Source organism: Suricata suricatta, chromosome X (assembly GCF_006229205.1).
Source record: "Suricata suricatta isolate VVHF042 chromosome X, meerkat_22Aug2017_6uvM2_HiC, whole genome shotgun sequence".
NCBI lineage: Eukaryota > Metazoa > Chordata > Mammalia > Carnivora > Herpestidae > Suricata > Suricata suricatta.
In genome coordinates, this window is record NC_043717.1 from 108,945,540 (window position 1) to 108,958,883 (window position 13,344).

At 39.0% G+C, this 13,344-nt stretch overlaps 1 protein-coding gene across 1 annotated transcript in view; it reads right to left on the reverse strand.

Annotated features, from left to right (window-relative positions):
- Positions 1–13,344, reverse strand: part of GABRA3 (gamma-aminobutyric acid type A receptor alpha3 subunit) — a 276,021-nt gene that overhangs the window by 168,965 nt on the left and 93,712 nt on the right. The window contains exon 2 of the mRNA XM_029929923.1: positions 4,883–5,048. Within this exon, the coding sequence (XP_029785783.1) occupies positions 4,883–5,022 (140 nt within the window). The 5' untranslated portion in view covers positions 5,023–5,048. The remainder of the gene's footprint in view (positions 1–4,882; positions 5,049–13,344) is intronic.

Consider the following 13,344-nt stretch of genomic DNA (forward strand, 5'->3'; position numbering starts at 1 on the left):
GTGGTATATATACACAATGGAGTACTATATGGCAATGAGAAAGAATGAAATATGGCCATCTGTAGGAAAGTGGATGGACCTCGAGGGTGTCATGCTAAGCGAAATAAGTCAGGCAGAGAAGGACAGATACCATATGCTTTCACTCACAGGTCTAACAGGAAAACAGGAGAGACCTAATGGAGAACCAAGGGGGAGGGGAAGAGGAAAAGAGATTTGGTGAGAGAGAGAGACACAACACTTGAGAGACTATTGAATACTGAAAACAAACTGAGGGTTGAAGGGGAAGGGGGAGGGGGGAAAAGAGGTGGTGGTGATGGAGGAGGGCACTTGTGGGGAAGAGCACTGGGTGTCGTATGGAAACCATTTGACACTAAACTCAAGAAAAATAAAAAATTAAAAAATTAACTAGTTTAAAGTGAACAATTCAGTGGCACTCAATACATTCATAATGTTGTGAAACTACCACCTCTACATATGCTCTCCATTCTCTCCTCCCTGTAACCCCTGGCAACCACGAATCTGCATTCTATTCCTATGGATTTAGCCATTTAAGATATTTCATATCAATGTTATCATACAATATGTAACCTTTTGTGTTTGGCTTCTTTCACTTAACATAATGTTTCCAGCTTCATCCACAGTGTAGCATGTTTTAGTACTACGTTTCTGAGTCTGAATAATATTCTATGTATATACCACAATTTGTTTATTAGCCATTCATCTGTTAATGGATATTTATGCATTTTTCTACCTTTTGGCTATTGTGAATATTGTTGCTCTGAAAATGAGTGTACAATTCTTCTGAATATTCACCTAATAGAGGAATTCCTGGGTCATATGGTAATGCTATGTTTAACCTTTTGAAGAACTGGCAAACTGTTTTCCACAGTAGGTACACCATTTTCCATTCCCACCAGCTATATAAGAGGGCTCCAATATCTCCAAATCTTTGCCAACACTTGATATTTTCCCTCTTTTTTTAATTTTTTAAATTGTTATTTATTTTTGAGAGACAGACAGAGAGACACAGCATGAGCAGGGAAGGGGCAGAGAGAGAGTGAGACACAGAATCCGAAACAGGCTCCAGCCTACTTGGCTTCCCTCTTTCCTCTTGTCTCTGCCTCCATCTATTAAATCTTACACTATCGTCCCATATCTAACCACAGGGCTTTGCAAGAGATCCCATCTCTAACTGGGGAGCTTTCTTTGGGCTGGGTGCCCCGGTCCCAGAAATTCCCTCTGGGATAGATGGTACACTAGGGACACAGTCAGCATCAGGAGGAACTGGTCCCTTGCTCAGTCCCCTGCTAGAACCTGGCTAGGAAGTGCCCCAGCTGGGGGGATTACATTTTGGGTGGTATCATTTATGTGAAGGGAGTAAGAGCTCTAAACACGGCTGGGTGTGGGACATAGAACACGACCCACCTTGGCTGCGCCTGAGTTACAGGGAGATCGGACCCAAAGGAATGTTTTGGAGCACCTAATTTGAGAAGGGACTGGGGGGGGGTCGCCATTTTTCTCCCTACACCACCAAGATGGGGCCTCAGGGAGTGGCCAGCAGGACCCACTGTGGAGGCAATACATGCCTACCCCAAACTACGCCCATCTGTGCTGGGTAGCTGCTTTGTTTAGGAGCCCAGATAGATGCTGCGGAAACAGCCCCTCCCCCAAGACCAGCAGGGATGCATTGCCATGATTAACCCTAAATCAATTCTTGCTATTCATATATATTCTCCCTTATCTCATTCTCATCTCTCTCCTCTTCTGGACTGGTTATTCTAGTTATAGGTTTGCTTGAACAGGCATATTTAATCCATTCTCTTGAATGTTCTATACCTCCTTCTTTACCTTTCTTTCTCTCTCTCTTATATAATCAGACTCTTAGTTTCTCAGGGTAATATTATCTTCGTTTGTTTTTTTCTCTTCACCTCCTGCTGTATTATCCTTTTTCTCTCTCTGAATTAAGCCTTTTAGTCTCTCTGCCTGGTCAATATTCATTTTCTCTTTCTCCCCACCCCTGTCATTTCTCTCTTTGTATATGCTCTTCCATCAGCACTGCCTCCACCCTGCTCTTTACCTGTAGCTAGGATTTCTGATTTTATGCTTTGTCCTTTGTCTGTTGTTGTTTTTGTCTTGTGGGTTTTTTTTTCTTCTTCTTCTTCCTCTTTTTCTTTCTTTCTTTTTTTTTTTTTTTTGTTTGCTTGTTTGTTTGATTTGCTTGTGCATTTGCGTGCTTCTGTTCTGCTTGTTTGTCTGTTTTCCTTTCCAGGGCTACTTCAAGAAACAAGCCAAAGTACACATGGTGGAGAGTCGCAAATGTCATCATGAGTAGGGATATAAAAGAACCAAAGTCACAACAAGAGAGACCAAGGGACAACACTAAAAGAACACTTCCTGAATGGACAGGCCCTGGACAGTCTATGAGCCTCCTCTAATATAGCCGTACTTGCAGGTGGAGAAAACATAAAAAGCTTAAGCTTTAAACTAGCTTTCTGTCTCCTGTCAGTTTTAAAAGCTTGTTATGCACTCTGAACCTGTGAGCATTGCTAGATTAAACCACTATATCAACCAACTTCAGCTCCCTCTCCTTCCCAATGCCCAGCTCAACATGACATGCCCTCTCTTGCTCTCCGTCCTACCACACCCCTGCTTTTCTCTACTCCCCCCTAATATGAACTAACCTCTGGTCTCATTCCCCTCAGTTCCACATGAAGGAATCGCACCACCCACCAACTCCTCTTCCCTCCAACTTTCATGAACAAATCTCTGAGCTATGCCAAATCCCACCTCCCACTGCCCTACAGCTCCCTGGTCCAGCCCCACATGAACTGACCTCTGCTCTCCCCATCACCCCCAAGCCCCTACAGCACTAGGTCATCTATGTAGAAACTAATTTTTGCTCTCTTTCTCTCCCCTTTTCCCCTCCCCCGACCTGAATCACTCTTTCCTGCCCTCATAGACTGACTTTGGGCCCTATACTTCCCAGCCACCTCGCACTCCCCAGGACCTTTCTAATTCATCCCCAATCAAACTGACCTCTCCTACCTCTCCAACTCCACCCTACCTTACTCTTCATACATCTCCCTCGTTGGTTCTGTTCCCTTTCTCTCCATTCCCATCCTTCTTCATTCCCACCAACAGTGTAGGAGGGTGCCCATTTCTTGTATTACATGGCAATGAGAAAGAATGAAATCTGGCCATTTGTAGCAAAGTGGATGGACCTTGAGGGTGTCATGCTAAGCGAAATAATTCTGGCGGAGAAAGACAGATACCATATGTTTGCACTCACAGGTCTAACAAGAGAAACTTAACAGAGGACCATAGGGAGGAGAAGGAAAGAGAATTGGGGAGAGAGAGGGACACAAATCATGAGAGACTCTTGAATACTGAAAACTAACCAGAGGGCTGAAGGGAGAGGGGGATGAGGGAAGGGGAAAGGGGGTGATGGTCATGGAGGGGGGCCACTTGTGGGGAGAAGCACTGGGTGTTATATGGAAACCAATTTGACAATAAACTATTTTTAAAAATAATAAAAAATAAAAAAATAAAAAAGTTGAATACTATAAGAACATTCAAATGTTCATTTTAGTAAAAGAACCCAAATTGGTCAGTTTGGGTTTTTTTTAATTTTTTTGTTTGTTTGTTATTTATTCTTGAGAGACAGAGAGAGAGAGCATGAGCAGGGGAGGGTCAGAGAGAGAGGGAGATGCAGAATCTGAAGCAGGCTCCAGGCTCTGAGCTAGCTGTCAGCACAGAGCCCGACCGGGGTCAAACCCACAAACCATGAGATTATGACCTGAGCTGAAGCTGGACGCTTAACCGACTGAGCCACCCAGGTGCCACCAAATTGGTCACTTTGGTTGCAAATATTGCATTAGAGTCATGGGGTTGGAAGTCAGACAGCAGCAGTGGAAGAATGGATGAAAAGTGAGTAAGTAGAGAGTAAAGAAAATGCTTCCTCAAGAAGAGCAACTGTAAAGAGGAGAAAGGCACTATTTAAAGGGAGGATATTAAAACTTAACATGGGAAGTTCTTGATCACATTTAAATGCTAATGGAACAGAGCCAATAAAAACGGACAGTATCTGAGCTAAGACAAGGTCTAAGAGAGAAAAGAAACAACTGAATGCAAATGGTTGGAGAGAACTGCTCTTAAGATGTTACAGAGGCAATTTAAATATGGGCTAGATACAGAAGTGCTGATGCATAGGAGCACATGTACCCCAAGGTTCACAGCAGCACTTTCAACAATAGCCAAATCATGGAAAGAGCCTAAATGACCATCACCTGATGAATGGATCAAGAAGATGTGTTTTATATACACAATGGAGTACATGAAATCTAGCCATTTGTAGGAAAGTGGATGGACCCCGAGGGTGTCATAGTAAGTGAAATAAGTCAGGCGGAGAAGGACAGATACCATATGTTTTCACTCATAGGTCTAACAGGAGAAATCTAACAAGGAACCAAGGGAAAGGGAAGGGGGGAAAAGAAAGTTAGGGAGAGGGAGGGAATCATGAGAGACTCTTGAATACTAAAAACAAATTGAGACTGAAGAGGGAGGAGGAAAGGAGATGGGGGGTGATGATTATGGAGGAGGGCACGTGTGGGGAAGAGCACTGGGTGTTATATGGAAAACAACTTGGCAATAAATTATTAATAAAACCAAATAAAAATAAACATGGGCTAGAAAGTTGCTCAAGAAGACCTTTGAGATCTCTTTCTACCTTGAGAGTCTGAGCTGATGATGTTTTTTAAAAACAATACAATGTCTAAGAATCAGCAACAGGAGTACCTAAGTTCGTCTGGGAATAAATAAAAAGTTTTGGTCTAAGGCAAGAATTTATCAGTTTTCCTTTTTTCTAGCAGTTAAACGTTCTTACCCGCCAATATCCTGCTTCACAAAGTCCCCAGGTTCTTGTCGTCTTGATTCTCCTTGGCCAGTTGTTCCAGGAAAAATATTAATCAGGAAAAGAATCCCAAGGCTGGCTGTGTAGAAGTGACTCCTTTGTGTGACTATCATCTTTTTAGGTACCAATTTGGAGAGACCTGTGAGATTTATGTTCAGGGAAAACAAGAAGGAGAAGGAGTAGAAGACAAAAAGAAAAGAAAAGAAAAAGGTAAAAAAAATACTTTATTGACTCTATAAGAGCCATTGAACTTCCCTAGTATCCAGTTACTAAATGATTACTGTGACAGTTCCCTTTCCCCAGTTCATCAATGCCACCAAAATTTACTCCCAATGTACTCCTTTCTTGAATATTCCAAAGCCCATCCAAGAAATAGTAAAGAGCTCTAAAACAGTAATTTGGAGTCTTAGGTTACAGTTTCATTTCTTTCCTTGTCTTCTCTCAGCTGCAGTTACTTTTTCTTAATTCAAGAGTTTAAAGTAATCCCCCATATCTTCATTTTATTTTCCTCCAATCCCATTTGATCTTTCCTATCACAAATGCCTTCGCCATACTTAACTGTAATCTTGTAGGAGATACTAGAATTTTAAGACCTGAACTCTCTTTATAACATTTTTGGGAGTGACTCTCATTTTGATACAATTAAGTAACTTTCCAAAGTATCAAACGGCTTGGAGTAGATGAACTGTTTCCTCTGAATCATGCTGAGAAAAATGCTGAATGATGAAACACCATGGCTCTTGAATATAAATGTAACGTTTCCCCATTAAGAGATATTTGAGAGCAAAGTCAGCCCCATATAGGAACCACAACATAAAGAAGAAATGCAAGTCTATCCTCTTGGTACAGAAGACCCTAAGAGGTCAGAAAATTATACAATTATGTGATTTTGAGTTGCCTATGTGCAAGGCTATTTTATGATCTCTGGACTGGTGGGTGTTTACCTAAGACATGGGGTCATAAAAAACAGTGTAAAGTGGCACTTTATTGCCATCTATGAACCTTATGGCTTCCTTGAGTCTGAGACACTGACCACTTGAAAAATACCTAATTCTGACCCAACACTATACTCTTTTTAAGTCCTATCAGTAGTCTAATTTCCAGTGATAATCGAAGGATATGAAACTATTCTTCCAAGGAAAGTTTATGCAAGGGACTAATATGTAAAACACATACATGCTGGAGAGCTATTGTGGTTGACAAAAAGATGAAGAACAAGTCTTTTTAAATGTATTCCCCCCCAAAAAAAATCAGCTATTAGGTTCTATACTCAATTGTCTTCTTGTATCTTTGTGATGAGAAAACATCTCTTTTGAGTTACCGCCTAGGCATTTTACAGTATGGCAACTCTGTTCATACCCAGAGTCTCAACATGTAAAGTTTATTCATTTATTTTGAGAATGGGGGCAGAGGGATGGGCAGAGAGAGAGAGAAAGAGAGAGAATCCCAAGTCGGCCCCAGGCTGACAGCACATATAAGTACAGCACATGGATAAACACCAATGACCTATGAATTTACAACCAATGAGCATATTCAGATAACCATGAACACAATAGCAGATGCCTGTGATAGGAGCAGATTGACTATGAAATAGGACCTGCAGCCTTGTACAGGCTAACATAATCTCAGTGTTAGGATGGGTTGTCTGTGGTACATGAATACAGAATTTTGGCACATGCTTAAGGCACCATAATACATGATTGTACAGCCAAAATACCAAATGGTCATTCAACCAAGTCACTCTGCTCCAGAGCTAAAAGGGAGTACAAGTAACAAATAAGAGGGAAATACCATCTATAAACTGATGACTATAAATTAATATCTTTATTCCAGATACTCCTGCAACCCACATCTGCATTTAGATGACCGAGAAGTATCTTAAACCTAACATGTTAAAATCTAAGGTTTAGATAGTCATTTGCCTCCACACACAGTCCCCCTATAATCATTCCCATCTCAGGTAAAGGTAACTCTACCCTTCTGTTTGCTCATAATAAAAACTCTGATGTCATTCTTGACTCCTCTTGTGTCATACCCCACATTCAATCCATCAGGAAGTCTCACTGGCATTCCACTTTAAAAGAAACATCCAGAATAAAACCACTGGTCGCCACTTCTGCTGCTATGACTCTGGCTCATCATATAATTGTGAAAGCCTCTTAACTGGGCTTGTTGACTCTGCCCTTGCTCCTCTTACAGTCTTTTCTCTATACATCTAACAGAGCAAACTTTACAAGTGTTAAGTCAGATCATATCTCTCTTCCATTCAACATCCTCCAATTACTTCCCAGTTCAAAAGTCATGTTATGATCTACAAAGACCTACATGATATAATCTCCAAAGAGCTAACCTTATCCTCTACTACCCTTTTCTCTCATTCCACTTCAGCCACTGTGGTCCCCTTGCTGCCTTTGCAACTGCTATTGCCTCTACTAGGAATATTCTAACATCTAATTTCCAAATACTTTGCTTCTTTTCTCACTTCATATTTTTGTTCAACTATAACCTTTCTCATTGAGGCCTTTTCTGACCACCCTACTTAAAATTTCAATCCTTCCTTACATTCCAGATACTTCCTATGCAGTGCTCTATTTTCCTCATTTGCACTTCTAATACACATTTCAAATTTTGCTATTGTCTGTTATTTCAGTAGAATATAAGATCAATGACAACAAGGAATTTTGCTTATTTTATTCACAGATATATGCCCAATGCATAGAAGAATGTCTCATAAATAATGCATACTTGATAGTGAATGAATAAAAAGATAGTGAATGAATGAATGTTATTTTGCAAAAGTCACATCCACAAATGAGGTAGGATAGTATAAAGGATAGGGTATATAATGGGCTTTGGAACCCACCAGATCAAAAGACTATTCAATACTAGCAAATACTAGTTATGTTAGGCTTTAAAGACTTCCTTCTTCATGTAAAATGGGGATAAGATGTCTGGCTAAAGACATGCTACCAGGATGAGTCTGCCTCTAGATCCTGTCCAAATATAAATTAATTTCATTATAAACTTTAGGCACCTACTATGTATGAGGTACTGTTACAGCATATTCTTCAGGTAGGATTCCTAAATATTCTCTACCTCAGTGCCTAGAAACTACCAGATACTGACACCCTGCCCAGCAACTCCCATCTTGGAAGCTATGAAGCATTATATGCCACAACTTTCCCTGAACAGGCATCCCAAGTGCTGCTACTCAGATACTACAAAGCCCAATCTGACATTTCTTTGCTTCAGTTTGTCACAAGAGTTTCTTATGAGGCCATCCAATTCCACTTAGCCTCAAAACACAGTCATTATTAAAAGTTTTGGGGCCAGAGACATCTTAGTGCCAATTCTTGATGTACTACACAGAATTCCACTTAGCCTCAAAACACAGTCATTATTAAAAGTTTTGGGGCCAGAGACATCTTAGTGCCAATTCTTGATGTACTACACAGAAGTCTGACATTGGGTGAATGACTTGACTTAGCATTCTCATCTGTAAAATGTTGATAATGATAATACTTCCATATAGGAGTGTTATGAGAATTAAATGATATAATTAACACGTAGAAATAAGCATTATGTTTAGCATATAGCAATCTTTGGTCCCTGTAAGCTACATGACAATTCCTTGACCTCTTGACCTCTTGCCCTCCAATGAGTCTCAGCTTCATCCTAATCCAGTCACTCATTCTTTCATGGTCATATCCTAAATCTTGTCATTACAAATCCATGATCTCAAATAACTAACTGACCACATTTTTATAGCACTTTTCATTCAGTACCTTTATACTGTCAATTCTTTTACCCTCCTAATCTTTAATCCTTTGATCCTGACACCTTTTATATTGCCCATTATCGCCTTCATGTTCTTCCTTTCTTGCTATGCTTGGTTTCATAGATAGTTCATAATTAATATCATAAAACCATTCTCTGGTATGTATCTTAAACACACTTGCTTCTCTTTTACTCTGCTGTAACTTCCTGGAAAAACATAAACCCTGGTTAAATCCATCCTTTTGCCTACAAATGAGCAGCTAAATATAGCTGGAGAAAAATGCATAATTATATTTGACCGGACTCTGTTTAAATTTTTCTTCATCATACTTCAAATGTGCCATGATCCTTTTAGATTTGCCAAACAAATTTACCCTTACACTCTCTGAAACAGCTATTGTTTTTTTACTTTAAGTCTCCAATAACTCTCCTCCTAGACTGTTATGATAACCTTGCTTCTTATTTTACCAAGAAAACTAAAACAATCAGAAGGCTTCATTTTCTTAATATCAATTATACCAATACCTGGATCTTAGCCATCTACACTACCTTCCCCCCTTGTTACCATGGGTGTCTGGTGCTACTGAATACTATGCCTTCCACATGTGCCATGGATTTAATTCCCTGTCTCCTGCTCAAGGATTTTACTTCAGTGATTTTTTTCTGAGTACTTTATTTATTTTTAATTTATAATAGTTTATTGTCAAGATGATTTCCATATAACACCCAGTGTTCTTCCCCACAAGTGCCCTCCTCCATCACCACCACCTCCCTTTCCCCTGCCCCACCCCCTTCAACCTCGGTTCATTTTCAGTATTCAATAGTCTCTCAGGTATTGCGTCCCTCTCTCTCCCCAACTCTCTTTCCCCCTTCCCCTCGTCCTCCATTAGGTTTCTCCTGTTCTCCTGTTAGACCTATGAGTGCAAACATATGGTATCTGTCTTTTTCTGCCTGACTTACTTCACTGATTTTTTGAATCTCTCCCACACTTACCAGTTTTCTCGTGTCTATTGACTCATTCCCTGTAGCATAAAAAATCATATATCATCCATCAATTAAAAAAGAAAGCCTTCCCTTGACCTATATTCCCCTCTAAGCTTTTCCTAACATCTTTTCTTTCTTTTATGGTAACTCGTTTTAATAGTTTTTGATATCACTGTCTCACCTTCCTCACTTCTCATTCCCTCACACCACTTATACCAATCATGTATTTTCACCTATCACTCCACTGAAACCAGTCTTTTCATTAATTCAAAAGTTTTGAAGCACGATTTATGTATCAGGTAGGCACTGTTCCAGGTACTGGGAATACTGCAGTCAACAAAACAACCCAGAAGAGGAGAAAGAGAAGAAAACTATACCAAGAACTCCTTTCTCATACACACCCCACATCAAATTCACCTATATCCAATCCACATCTATACTTTGATTTCTTTCTTCCATAACCTGTATCCAAACTATTAGTTTATCCTGTTGACTTCAATACAGATTCAGACTCTGACCACTTCTGAACACCTCCAAAGCCCAACTTGTCTGCTTCGTTTCCTGCCCCCTACTATGCATTCTCTGCACAGCAGCCAGAATGAAGTGGGGTTTTTTTTGTTTTCAAATATAAGTCAGATAATATCACCCTATTCTCAATTTTTATGTAGATTTTTATTGGACCCAAACTACTTGCCATGGCCTATAAGAATATATTTTATTTGTACACTGGCTCCCTCTGAATTTCATCTCTTTCTATTTTTCTTTTCCCTTACTTATATGAAGTTAAACTGATTTTCCTACTATTCTAGAAAACACCCAAAATGCTCCTGCCTTAGAGGCATTGCACTTGTTCCTACCTCTGTGAGAAACGCTCTTCCTCAATATATCAGTTTGGTTCACTCTTTCACCTTCTTTAGAATTCTAGTCCTGTGCCAGCACATCAGAGAAACTTTCCCTGATTACTATTATCTAAAACTGCATATTTCTTCCTCATTTCTTTCTACCCCCTTACCCAGTTCCATTTTTATAGGACATAGCACTATATAAAATTACATTGTATATTTATTTTCTGTTTCCCCCACTAGATATAAGCTTTATTAATACAGAAATATTACATCTTTTTCTGGGCCACAGAACAGTGCCTGGCACATGGTAACTACTCAATAAAATATTTATTGAGAGCAAATACTTTCCGGAGTTCATGCCCACACGATTCTTTTCCTTCCCAGAGATATATGCTTATGACAATCTTTCCCTCCTAAAGCTTTCTCCCATGTTTTTTCAATCCTTCATTTTATGGAAAACAAATGCTCCTATGTCCTCAACCTCTTAACTGAAAACTCCCCCTTTCTCCTTGCTGTAAATCAGTTTGGACTTACACCAAAAACACTACTTCACTAACTTTCCTCTTAAGTGTAGATGTGCACACTCCCTTATACCATGCAACTGAGGGACAAGATCAGAATTATCCCATATTTTCAATGCCAGTTTGAAATTATTCCTCCTCTGTGTGCATGCACTCCTTGTCATTTGATGTTCATGTCATATATCTGTATCACTCTTTGCCTTTATTAGTCTTATATTGACCTCCTTGTAGCCTCTTCACACTGACTCAAAAACAATGTTAGGCTTACTTTGTATGTCCTTCCATCATCTTGCATATTTCATTATTGATGTTGATAATGTATCTATCATGATTATTTGACCTACACAATCCTTATGACTTTCTCTTCTTTTCCACTATGGCAGATCTGTGCCCATAGACACAGATGTATCTTATGCATAATTACTCATACATCACTACAGTATCTCTATTTTATGTCACTCTGTTATTCTTCTAGTTTTTAAATATTACTTCTATTCACTCTTTCAAATTCGTGTTCCTTTCGTTTTTGTTTTTTTTTATAATAGTTTATTGTCAAATTGGTTTCCATATAACACCCAGTGCTTCTCCCCACAAGTGTTTCTTTCTTTTGGTCCTTCCATCATCTTCTAGTTTCTTGCTGTTGCATACTATTATTTCTTTTCATTTCCAGGCTGAACCAAATAGTAAATCACACTTTTACCAGCAATCTATATATATGATCTTCCATTATATTTTCCAAGAAATATTTCTTTGGCTCAATGAAAACTATTTGTGGTCTCTTGGACTGATGAGTGCTGCTTAAGAAAATTCCACAATCATCCAAATCGGCAGGACAACAAACCTATCTCCAATGCCAGCACCATTATATGATCTTTTGATCTGTCATGAATCAGCTCTCTTCCCTACTCTTCTCAACTATTCTAAACTTTTGTCATTCTTTCCCATGTTACCTATCCAAGGAAAATTTAATTTTATTTAGTTAAAATCCAAGATTGTCAAGAAGGACAAAACATCCATAGGAGATACTAACAGTGCTTTACTTATATTCCCTTAAATATCTTTATCAGTTTCATGTACACAGACTCTGCTGTGCCTTCTCCCTTAACAAGTAGCATTTTCATCTCTTTGTCTAAAGACTACACTCAGGTTGTTGAAACCCACTTTTGCCTGTGCATATTGAAAATCAGAAGTGCCTGGAAATTTGAGCCACCAATGTAGGACAGCCCTTAACCATGACTGACATGTGCAGAGGCACAAATACTATAGCATCCCAGTAGGAACAAACTGAGATGTGACTAACACTATCCCATGATACTTGGCTTGACATATTCTTGCTTGTTCTCTTTCCCTTCCTTGCCCCACTTTCTATTCCTCTACTGGCTTTTTTGAGAATGTTTCTTAATAAATCACTTTCACATGAAGCCTAATCTCAGAGCCTGCTTCTGTGGGACACAATCGAAGACATGAGTCTTGCCCCAATCTATAAAATTTATTCGCTTTCATATTTATACTTACTTTCCCTTCCATTCATTTAAGAAAAGAACATTAACCTGTCACTTTAAATATAACCCATCAAACTAAGATCCTGATCTCATCATCTCCTTTCTATGGACCCTCCTCCATGGACTCTCCTACTTCTACTTGCCTGTCTCTTAAATCTCTTCTCTAAAGAGTCGTTTCTTTTAGACTATAAACATAATCAAGTTTCTCTCATCTTAAAAAAAATCCTCTAGGGAAGGAGGCAAACCACGAGAGACTCTTGAATACTAAGAACAAACTGAGGGCAGATGGGGGTGGGTAGAGGGGAAGGGGGGTGATGGGCATGGAGGAGGGCACTTGTTGGGATGAGCATTGGGTCTGACAATCTGACAATAAACTATTAAAGAAAAAATAATTTCTTGATATGCTCCTTTTTAGTTGTCTTCTTCCCTTTATCTGTCAATCAAGCTTTTTATTTTTTTATTTTTTTATTTTTGGATATAATTTTATTTTTATTTTTTTACAGCACAGAGTATTTTATTTTTTTACACAATTTATTTTTTAACATATGCAATTATTTTCTGTCATTTACAATACAGTAGTTACAATGATACTCCAAACAGAAAAGCAAAGTAAAAAATCAAAACCCCCACTTCTGTTTAATGTAATTAGACTTATACAGAAATTAGAAGGTTAGGTACCAACTAGTTAATCACCTAATTTCACAGCTATCTGAAGTGGCAATTGTAGTATAGCAGCTTATCTATGATACATTCAAGATACATGATATAATTTATTACTTGCCCATAAGCTAAAACACAGCCTGCTT